The sequence below is a fragment of the Cyclopterus lumpus genome, chromosome 5, assembly GCF_009769545.1.
Source record: "Cyclopterus lumpus isolate fCycLum1 chromosome 5, fCycLum1.pri, whole genome shotgun sequence".
NCBI classification, from domain to species: Eukaryota; Metazoa; Chordata; class Actinopteri; order Perciformes; family Cyclopteridae; genus Cyclopterus; species Cyclopterus lumpus.
In genome coordinates, this window is record NC_046970.1 from 23,820,082 (window position 1) to 23,832,099 (window position 12,018).

At 45.9% G+C, this 12,018-nt stretch overlaps 1 protein-coding gene across 3 annotated transcripts in view; it reads left to right on the top strand.

The window, feature by feature from the left end:
- Positions 1-12,018, top strand: part of LOC117730357 (plasma membrane calcium-transporting ATPase 1-like) — a 61,596-nt gene that overhangs the window by 24,429 nt on the left and 25,149 nt on the right. For all 3 annotated transcript variants that reach the window (XM_034532035.1, XM_034532033.1, XM_034532034.1), the window contains exons 3-6: positions 5,860-6,057; positions 6,771-7,028; positions 7,444-7,569; positions 8,631-8,756. In XM_034532035.1, the coding sequence (XP_034387926.1) occupies positions 5,860-6,057; positions 6,771-7,028; positions 7,444-7,569; positions 8,631-8,756 (708 nt within the window). The remainder of the gene's footprint in view (positions 1-5,859; positions 6,058-6,770; positions 7,029-7,443; positions 7,570-8,630; positions 8,757-12,018) is intronic.

The window sequence follows — 12,018 nt, forward strand, 5'->3', positions numbered from 1 at the left end:
CACCACAGCAGGAGCGCGGTGTTCGCAGTCGGCGACTTTCACACCGTTATATTTACCCGTGTTCCCGAACCGGCTCACTGGTAATCACTCGTTTCCTCTTCAGCGGCTTTAACTTTCAGACACACACACACACACACACACACACACACACACACACACACACACGGCGGCCCCCTCCCTGCTGGTTGATGAGTATCGATGAATCCGTCTGCTGCCTCTTTGGAGGTCGTCGATCGTCCTGTTCATCATTTTATGTGTACTTCTTGTCGAGAGGACGCTTTTTTTTTTTTTTTATGTCACTTTTATTTCTTTTTGTGTCACTTTTTATTTCTTTTTGTCTCCCAATGTCACTTTTATTCCTCCGCGTGAAGGAGTCTGCGTCTCAACATCCAGGACTCTGAGCTATAAAAGGGTTTAAACGCGTCGCCGACTGTCATCAGATCTTAAAGCTCAGCGTGGACGTCTGTGCACGTGTTTGTGGGTCGGATGCATTGGAATCAAACATCAAATGAAATGTATTGATTTGACGCCTGCAACGACTTCAGAAAAGGTTAAATAACAACATGAAGCTCCTGTTTCAAGATTTAAAAAAAAAAGAAAAAAATGCATTTATTCATCAGAGCACGATCAGATCAGAGCGCCAGATATATTCTGAATGTATGAACGATTTCCTGTCAAACAGCAGTTTGTGGCTTGCAGCTCTCTCTCTCTGTATCTCTCTCTCTTTATCTCTCTCTCTGTATCTCTCTCTCTTTATCTCTCTCTCTGTATCTCTCTCTCTTTATCTCTCTCTCTGTATCTCTCTCTCTTTATCTCTCTCTCTGTATCTCTCTCTCTTTATCTCTCTCTCTGTATCTCTCTCTCTTTATCTCTCTCTCTGTATCTCTCTCTCTATTCTTTCGATACACATGAAGTTTAAGCGATATTATTTGGCTCGTTTTGAGAAAGAACAGATACAATTCAGATTGTTGCTCTTCAACTGTCTTTGACCTGTAATTTCCCCCCACATGGGTGAGTTATGCTCTATATTCTCAGGAATATATGATATTATTTATTTTTTTACATGATAAAGATCCCATTAATGTTCGTCTTTCAGCACCGCAACCAAGATATGTACTGAGAAAAATCATCAGTCAGGGTTAAACCTGAGCTGTCAACCAGTTCCTAAACACACACACACACACACACACACACACACACACACACACACACACGGTGTAAGTAGGCTCAGAGGGTCTCGGCCTGCTGGCGTGTCGGATCCCTTCGAGCTCCGTGGTGTGAGAAGTCAGCAACCAATCTGAGATTCAGCTTGAGCTGCGTGACCCCGAGTCTCATTCACTGTCACACACACACACACACACACACACACACACACACACACACACACACACACACACACACACACACACACACACACACACACACACACACACACACACACACACACACACACACACACAGCCTCAGGTCATCTCTGCCAGTTCAAGTAGAAAGCTCCTCTTAGTGATCAGCTCGAGGGAGAAAAAGACCAAGACATGGAACGTTCTCCACGTCTCTTTTCCCCCTCTCTCTCGCTCTCTCGCTCTCTCTCGCTCTCTCTCTCTCGCTCTCTCGCTCTCTCTCTCTCTCTCTCTCTCTCTCTCTCGCTCCGTCACGTCTCTCCCAGTGGACTAAAATATGCTATCATCTGGAGTCGCTCTGAAATCCTCTCTTCAGACAGCTGGCGAGAGGCGGGGCACGCAAGTCAATTACAGAGCCTGAGAAGCACACATCTAAAATATATGTAAATGTTGTTGTGTAAATGGTTTCAGTTTTATTTGCCTGCGGTGGATTCATGCAGCTCAGGACGTGAGTGTCTGTTCATACCCCCCCCACCCCCCCCCCTGTTGAATATGATGTTCTTTTAGCCACCTGTCACTTCCTTTTACAAATCGCACTGCTTTTTATTATTATTATTAAGAATTTTAAAGTTACTGCCAGGCGACCTGACGGAGGTTATTCACGCTCCGTGTCCAGGGGACGTTCTCCGGGCCCCGTCCGTCGCTCCGTGTCCAGGGGACGTTCTCCGGGTCCCGTCGGTCGCTCCGTGTCCAGGGGACGTTCTCCGGGCCCCGTCGGTCGCTCCGTGTCCAGGGGACGTTCTCCGGGCCCCGTCGGTCGCTCCGTGTCCAGGGGACGTTCTCCGGGCCCCGTCCGTCGCTCCGTGTCCAGGGGACGTTCTCCGGGCCCTGTCGGTCGCTCCGTGTCCAGGGGCCGTTCTCCGGGCCCCGTCGGTCGCTCCGTGTCCAGCGGACGTTCTCCGGGTCCCGTCGGTCGCTCCGTGTCCAAGGGACGTTCTCCGGGCCCCGTCCGTCGCTCCGTGTCCAGGGGACGTTCTCCGGGTCCCGTCGGTCGCTCCGTGTCCAGGGGACGTTCTCCGGGCCCCGTCGGTCGCTCCGTGTCCAGGGGACGTTCTCCGGGCCCCGTCGGTCGCTCCGTGTCCAGGGGACGTTCTCCGGGCCCTGTCGGTCGCTCCGTGTCCAGGGGACGTTCTCCGGGCCCCGTCGGTCGCTCCGTGTCCAGGGGACGTTCTCCGGGTCCCGTCGGTCGCTCCGTGTCCAGGGGACGTTCTCCGGGCCTCGTCGGTCGCTCCGTGTCCAGGGGACGTTCTCCGGGCCCCGTCCGTCGCTCCGTGTCCAGCGGACGTTCTCCGGGCCCCGTCCGTCGCTCCGTGTCCAGGAGACGTTCTCCGGGCCCCGTCGGTCGCTCCGTGTCCAGGGGACGTTCTCCGGGCCCCGTCGGTCGCTCCGTGTCCAGGGGACGTTCTCCGGGCCCCGTCGGTCGCTCCGTGTCCAGGGGACGTTCTCCGGGCCCCGTCGGTCGCTCCATGTCCAGGGGACGTTCTCCGGGGACGTTCTCCGGGGACGTTCTCCGGGGACGTTCTCCGGGCCCCGTCCGTCGCTCATAATGATAGTGAATAATCCTCCAGCCGAGATGATCCAGAGGAAATGTTTTTTAAAACGTCTCAAGCTCTTTGATGGACTTTGAAGGAAGTATGAATTCATAATCTGGGACTCGTGTGTATTCGTCTATTTCCTTTGGTCGTCGGTGGAAAGCGTTCCAATATTCAATATCTTCATACAAATATAATGTGTTTTTATAATATTTGTCTCGTGGTGAACGGACAAGCGTACACGTAGTTTCATGGAGAGGACGTAGAGTCGCATTAAATCTTTTATTTGTACCTATCCAGCTGTACGCTCTTTGTGTTGTTCACCGCGGTTATGTTTGTTTGAAAATGTGATGCTCGAAGGCTAAACGATGTGACGTGTGTGTTTGTGTGTGTGTGTGTGTGTGTGTGTGTGTGTACACATAATTGTGCGTGACTTGTGTCACCGCCATTTATCTTCATGCATTTTAAAAAAAAATGGCTTCAGATGTCTGGAAGTCCAAAGGAAATAAATCAGAGTAAATGACGAGTGACGCAGAAAAAACATCAGTGCAGAACATTTTATTTAGAGATCCAAATTGTACATTTCTTCCCCCACAACAGTTTCAGATTGAATCTAAATTCCTTTTGTGTGAATTCGACTGATCCCAGTTCATGAATTCCACCCATAAAGCCTCAGAATATGTGCAATTCTTTTGCTATTTTTGGGCCCCAAGTTTGAATCGTTTCCGTCTCGAAAGGTTGGACCTTCGTCTTCTTTTTGCGTGACCTCCCCCCGTGGGGGAGGGAGGAGGGGGGGGGGGGGGGGGGGGACCTGGGACCTGAACCTGCACCTGCACCATGAATCCATCAAATCCGCCTCTCCGTGGTTCTGCTTCTCTTTTTTTATTTTAGTTTTGCTTTCGGCGGCGTCGGAATGATCAAACCCGACTTTGAACTAAAACCTGCCGCGTGATGAAAGATGGCCGCCGATGACTCTGACAGCCGGTGTATTTTTAACATCTCGTGTTTGTGCTTCTGCTCCGAAACACGAGTTCATTCAGGTCCACTCGTCTGTGGCACGGAGTAAATACTGAAGATTAAACGCTTCTATTTACATCTCTCGTATCAGATTACACGACGTCGCCAAACACGGCCTCCTCCATTTAAATATCCCCTCGCTTCCTATCACCACTTCACCTCCTCCTTCCATTTCACCTCACCTGAGATCAGCTTAATCCCCTCATGTCCTCACTTCCACTGCTCTCGTTTTATATCACCTCGCTTCGTCTTTTTAAAAAAAAAAAACAACGGTTTCTTTTAATTAAGATTACGTGATGAGGAAAACTGCGTCGTGGCTCAAAATGGCAGAAAGCTATTAAGTATATTTACCTGATTACTGCGTCCAAAAAGAAAAGAGAGACCGAGGAGGTGAAGAGAGAGAGAGAGAGAGAATCGTTGAAGGAAGGAATGAGCGGCCGTTATTAAAACACGAGAAGGCAGAACACGTGTTCGACTTTCTCCCGTCGCTGCAGTCTGTTGACATTCAGATCACGTTCCACTGCACATCGCCCAATTCCACCAAGAATCCACAGCATCAAGTTACAGGTCGTCGGGCTTTTTGCTGGAAAAACACTCACATTTATTTAATAACAATAATAAGAAATAGAAGCATCTTCTGGTCCCTGAAGGTGCTGCAGATGAACACTGTGTGCTTGAAGGTAACGACGAGGTCCCGTGGCTCAGAAAAGCCCCCCCCCCCACCCCCCGTTAATAGAGAGTGAAGATGGACACGACCTGTCGATTTTTATTCATTAATTGGTGATAAAGAAACGGCAAATGGGGTTTTGAGATTTGAGATTTGTTTCTGTGGAGAACGGATGAGCAGCCCGACGTGAGTCACGGCTCTGGAGTCAATAACTCACAGATGATGTTTGGTCTTCAGAGAGCAGCTGATTGGGCGAGAGGGACGGGAGGAGGAACGGCAGCCGTACTCATCAATCAGTCGTAGATGTCTTGAGACTGATATTTAAAGAGGTTCTCAGGAAAGAATACTGCAGCGCATGCTCCATTTAATTCATTTAATCATCCACTTTTATTGTTCTCATTGTTGATTTAATTTTATATATATATATATATATATATATATATATATATATATATATATATATATAAACTTAACGCTCTAGTTTTAGTTTCAGGCTTTTTTTTCAAATATTCTTTTCTTTCTTATGAAATTAAGTAATTTGAGCTGTTTAAGCCTCTAAAATATGATCAGTCGATGAAATGATCTTTTCACTTTTAACTGAATCATATATTGTGGAGGAATGAAGCCACTCTGGATACGACATGAAGGGATCAGTGTAAAAGCTCATTTCTACCATCCGTGTAGGCTGCACCTGAACACACCATTTGCCTGACCTTTTTTTAGTGCATTTCATTTCTTTCTTTCTTTTTTTTTTTTTTTTTTAAACTGGATCTCCAGACAGAAAGGAGGGAATCGTGAATAATTTCATTGGGTGGAACTAATCTGCGTTGGTGATCCGCCCAAATAAATACCGCATATGGAAATACTGCAGTCTTTCATGGCAACGAAAAGTAGGTCATGTTGCAAAAACTCCTGTTTATGGAACTGCGTGAAATCTTTTCCCAACTATAGAGCACATTCTGCCTTCGCAGCTACAGTTTGCACCACAGATGTAATGAGTCATTAGATGTTGGAGAAGTCAGGAAGCAGAGGAAACACACAGTTAATTAACGAATCCGAGGATTGTTCTTGTTATCCATACATCAGTTGGTTGGAGCCGGTCATTTCTACCTTGAATTTATAGTATTATCTTGTGATTTATTGTAGTTGGTATCCTGTACATACACGTGCTTTTAACCACGGCTCTCCTTGGTGTTTCCATATCGATGTGATTATTAATGTGCGGTGTGTTTTGCGTCTGCAGGTCTGTCTGGTAACCCCGTGGATTTGGAGAAACGTCACGCGGCGTTCGGCAAGAACTTCATCCCCCCCAAGAAGGCCAAGACGTTCCTGCAGCTGGTGTGGGAGGCGCTGCAGGACGTCACGCTCATTATTCTGGAAATCGCCGCCATCATCTCGCTGGGCCTGTCCTTCTACCATCCACCAGGGGGCGACAGTGAAGGTCGGTACAGTCCGAACTAAAAGACACGACCGGAGATGTTTTTATGTTATATATCCGTGTGGGTAAATGTGTAAACTTAAGTAACCTGGGGGATGTTTATATTCTAATATTAAAACACACGATGGGTGTTATCTTAAGTTGATCCCCGGGATTTAAGACTTTATTTATTTATTTAAATTACTTCACTGTTAGGCCAATAACATTCTAGGCAAACTAATTAGACCTCCACGTTGGGGAAATAAAAAATATAATTTTTTGGAATCTATTATTACTTTTTATATTTATATATTGTTTTTATGTTATATTTTTTTCTATTTTTATTTTATTTACTGTAAATAAATACATACTAAATTATATATATATATATATATATATATATATATATTCATTCAATATTTATTCAATTATTTTTCTCTATTTACCAATCATTATTATAATTTGTATATGTAAATCTGTGCCTGTTTTCCATGTTCAAGGACCAACAGAAAATAGATAAATATCGGAACGTCTTTTAACACAAATGGTGATAATTAGCATGAAATGAAAGTAGAAAAGTTTAAGATTACGTTAAAACGTTTGTGCGTCGTGTTTGTTTCTCTCTCTACTACTATTGGAAGTTGTGCAGCTTTAGTTTGACAAAGCTGCTCCGTCTGTTTGTGCCGAGCACATATTTATTTAATGAAATCCAACATGCCCCCCCCGTCCCCTCTCAGCATGTGGCGAGGCTGCCAGTGGCGTCGAGGACGAGGGCGAGGCCCAGGCCGGTTGGATCGAGGGCGCCGCCATCCTGTTCTCGGTCATCATCGTCGTCCTGGTGACGGCCTTCAACGACTGGTCCAAGGAGAAGCAGTTCCGCGGGCTGCAGAGTCGCATCGAGCAAGAGCAAAAGTTTACCGTCATCCGCAAAGGCCAGGTCATCCAGATCCCTGTGGCCGAGCTCGTGGTGGGAGACATCGCTCAGATCAAATATGGTACGAGACCACAGACGCCAGACTGAAATATCAAGTCTGTGATGTCTATAACTTCACTTAATTTAAGCTCTAGTTTAGTGCACAGCTTTAGTTTGACAAAGACTAAAAGTAAACTAAAGTGTATGGACAGGGCTGTGATGTATTATAAGGAATATTATAGGAAATATTTATATGAAAGAAAATCTTGATTTTAGCTAAAAAGGCAATATGTGACCTCATTTATTTTTTTGTTAAACTTTGGTCTGAAGCCTGACCTTTCCTGGATCTTTAATACTCCTCAACAACGATAAGTCTGCTTTATTGGTCGGTGCTCAGCCTTTATCAGAGTGTGAGAGGACTGCAGCAAAGAGCGAGCGTATGTTTTCACTGCAGCTGTTAATTATTGAAATGCACTCTTTGACCTCTACGCCTGCAGGAGACTTGCTGCCTGCTGACGGGATCCTGATCCAAGGCAACGACCTGAAGATTGACGAGAGCTCTCTCACTGGAGAGTCCGATCAAGTCCGAAAGTCTATGGAGAAGGACCCCATGCTGCTGTCCGGTGAGTGCCTGCTCTGTCTCATGACATGGACATGCTCTGATTATTCAAAATGATATATCTTTAAAGAGCAAGCATTGAATCAATATTAGAATAAAGTGGTGGGTCATCAGCATATAAAGATGTGCGTCATCAACATAGAAATAAACTTGTTTGTCATCAGCATAGAAAGATGTGCGTCATCAGTATGGAAATATGTGCGTCATCAACATAGAAAGATGTGTGTCATCAGCATAGAAAGAAAGATGTGCGTCATCAACATAGAAAGATGTGTCATCAGCATAGAAAGAAAGATATGCGTCATCAACATAGAAAGATGTGTCATCAGCATAGAAAGAAAGATATGCGTCATCAACATAGAAAGATGTGTGTCATCAGCATAGAAAGAAAGATGTGCGTCATCAACATAGAAAGATGTGTCATCAGCATAGAAAGAAAGATGTGCGTCATCAGCATAGAAAGAAAGATGTGCGTCATCAGCATAGAAAGATGTGCGTCATCAGCATAGAAAGATGTGCATCATCAGCATAGAAAGATGTGCGTCAACAGCATAGAAAGATGTGCGTCATCAGCATAGAAAGAAAGATGTGCGTCATCAGCATAGAAAGAAAGATGTGCGTCATCAGCATAGAAAGATGTGCGTCATCAGCAAAGAAAGATGTGCGTCATCAGCAAAGAAAGATGTGCGTCATCAGAATAGAAAGAAAGATGTGCGTCATCAGAATAGAAAGAAAGATGTGCGTCATCAGCATAGAAAGTTGTGCGTCATCAACATAGAAAGATGTGCGTCATCAACATAGAAAGTTGTGCGTCATCAACATAGAAAGCCGCGCCATGTCTCCTGATGACCTACAAAGAGGTAACATACTATAAGATTAAAAAGTAGTGGCCCTAAAATTGATCCTTGGAACTCCACAAGTTAATAATATCAGAAAATTGCAATACTAAAGAACTACACAAATGTTGACGGGGGTCTTTTTTTAAGTATTGAAATGTGCAGCTAGAGAAAAGATGATACGCCTAAACTCAGTCGTGCGACTCGTGTCTTTTGAACCTCTCCTCAGGGACCCACGTCATGGAGGGATCAGGCAGGATGGTGGTGTCAGCCGTCGGCCTCAACTCTCAAACCGGCATCATCTTCACTCTGCTGGGCGCCAGCGAGAGCGACGAAGAGAAGAAGGTCAAGAAAAGTAAGACACGAGGCAAAGCCGAGCCCACTCGCCGTTGCAGGTCATACGAGTACACGATGTGTGTGAAGTGTGTGTGTGTGTGTGTGTACTGAAAAAGAAAGACAACTACCATCGTGTCAGCTTCTGAATATTTCTACTTGACTGTTTGAACAGCGCAGATTGGAAATATTTGCACGTTTTTTTTGTATCGGCTGGTGTTGATTTGAAGTTTCTCCTGTCGCACGACAGTCTACAGGTAGAGTTCACGTCTGCAGGTAGAGTTCATGTCTATACAGGTAGAGTTCACGTCTGCAGGTAGAGTTCACGTCTATACAGGTAGAGTTCACGTCTGCAGGTAGAGTTCACGTCTATACAGGTAGAGTTCACCTCTACAGGTAGAGTTCACGTCTATACAGGCAGAGTTCACCCCTACAGGCAGAGTTCACCTCTACAGGTAGAGTTCACCTCTACAGGTAGAGTTCACCCCTACAGGTAGAGTTCATCCCTACAGGTAAAGTTCCCCTCTACAGGTAGAGTTCACCCCTACAGGTAGAGTTCACGTCTATACAGGTAGAGTTCACGTCTATACAGGTAGAGTTCACCCCTACAGGTAGAGTTCACCCCTACAGGTAGAGTTCACGTCTATACAGGTAGAGTTCACCCCTACAGGTAGAGTTCACGTCTATACAGGTAGAGTTCACGTCTATACAGGTAGAGTTCACGTCTATACAGGTAGAGTTCACCTCTACAGGCAGAGTTCACCTCTACAGGCAGAGTTCACCTCTACAGGTAGAGTTCCCCTCTACAGGTAGAGTTCACCCCTACAGGTAGAGTTCACGTCTATACAGGTAGAGTTCACGTCTATACAGGTAGAGTTCACCCCTACAGGTAGAGTTCACGTCTATACAGGTAGAGTTCACGTCTATACAGGTAGAGTTCACGTCTATACAGGTAGAGTTCACCTCTACAGGCAGAGTTCACCTCTACAGGCAGAGTTCACCTCTACAGGTAGAGTTCACCCCTACAGGTAGAGTTCATCCCTACAGGTAGAGTTCACCCCTACAGGTAGAGTTCATCCCTACAGGTAGAGTTCACCCCTACAGGTAGAGTTCACCCCTACAGGTAGAGTTCACGTCTATACAGGTAGAGTTCACCTCTACAGGCAGAGTTCACCTCTACAGGTAGAGTTCACGTCTATACAGGTAGAGTTCACCCCTACAGGTAGAGTTCACCCCTACAGGTAGAGTTCACGTCTATACAGGTAGAGTTCACCTCTATACAGGTAGAGTTCACCCCTACAGGCAGAGTTCCCCTCTACAGGTAGAGTTCATCCAGTCGGAGCTGACACCAGCAGAGCTGTTTGAAGGGTCCAACTACAGTACTACAGTACAGTACAGATCACTAAAGTGAATAAATGAGACCACGGATGAGTTCCCCGGTCGTGGTCATACCTGCTGAACGACAACTAAACGACAGCACCGTGTTTTTTTTAATTGGCCGTTCACTAAACCCCTCCCCTATATCGGTGATTGTCCAATCGTAGCTCCGACAGCCGGCCTGTCGAGGGTTTGGATCTCTCCACGTGTTGAAGTGGTGTGAATGGGGTTTGTAGTACGTGATTCACTCTGCATCCAAAGAGTTTGTTGTCCGGTCGTCGTTCGTAATTACCATGAGCGGCTGACGTTGGCATGACTACCGCCGGTTGTGAGAGAGAGAATATATATCTGCTCGTATGTTAATAACTGTGCGATGATAACACCAGGGATCAATAGCTCGCCCCCACCTGTAGCTTTAGCCCCCAGTATGTTGTGTGTCATTACATGATGCCGAATTTTCCCAATATGCATGTGACCATTATGTTCTCATTTTTATTTATTCATTATCGATTTATTTTACGTGGTACTTTTATTTAAAGAGTCAGTTGAAAACATCAAAAAAAGTGAAATGAGAGTTTTTCAAGTAAAAAAAAACCAGAGGCTGCTTTTGTTAACTTCCGTCTATAACCAAGGAATTATGAATAATGTTGAGGGTTAATCTTCCACTGAATAATTGCTCGACGGGAAGCTTAGACCTTAAACGCTCCGTCCTGGTCTCATTTATTCACCGTAGTTTACGGCCACTGCACCGAACCTCCCTCTGTTCACACTCCGATGATCCTCGAGCTGTCGCAGAGCAGTTCAGACCAACAACAGGCTTCCGCGGTCCGGCCTCTATTGCTTTTGATTTGCTTGTGATCACGATAACCCCCTTTCTTTTTTTTACTCATGTTTTTATATTCTCTTAAGTTTGTTTTTGTCTGATCATTTTGTTTTACTGGCTAAAGTTTTGAGTTTCGTCAGGCTGAATGCACCATCGGAGAGAGAGAGAGAGGGAGAGGGAGAGGGAGAGACGCTCGGCTTTACATTTCGGCCTCCGAGTCACTCAAACCAGTAATGAGGAGGACCGCAAGACAAGCTTTTAAGATTTGACTCCCAATTGGGCTGAGAATGAGCAGAAAAGAGCTCCTTTTATATCAGCGTCTCACACATGTGGCATGCGAGGGTCCTCGGTGCCGTGATCCATAATCCTCAGACCTGAACCCTGAACGCGTTCCAAAATTGTCCCCAATTTTTTCCAAAAAATTGTCCTCCCTTTTTTTATATTTTCCCAGGCCCGGTCTGAAACTTTAATTAGTCCTTTACAAAGACGGAAGAAGTACCAGAACGCACACTGTTGTGTGTCTCTGGAGTCTCTGGCAACAGCAGACAGACGGCACGCTTTGCTGTCACGCACGGCTGCATCAGCCCACTTAACACACAGGAACACACATTAAAACACACACACACACTCGTGTAAAGTCACACCCTCTGGTTATCTGTGTGTGTGTGTGTGTGTGTGTTTGCAGCAGTTCAGTCTTTGTCATCAATCACATACCACGAGCTGAATAACAAAGAGCTGTTTGAGTGAGTGTGTGTGTGTGTGTGTGTGTGTGTGTGGGGGGGGGGGGTTGGCTTTGACCTTGCCGAACCTCCTTTCACAATAAAAGCAGAGAGCTCCATATTAGGGCAACAGGAAGTTGTTGCCCTTGCAGAGGAAAACACTCGCGGCCTCCTCCGGTCATTTATCTGATTGATGCGTAGCGGCTGACGGTGATAACGACCAGAGTTCACATTCACGCAGAGAAGGAAGTCAACAGAATCCATCACAGTCTCGTCCTCCAGTAAACACAACCCGAAGCAGCCCGCACATCGATTTGAGAACGCGTGCAGCTTCGTCCAACGCTTTCCACGATAACGTGCGAAGA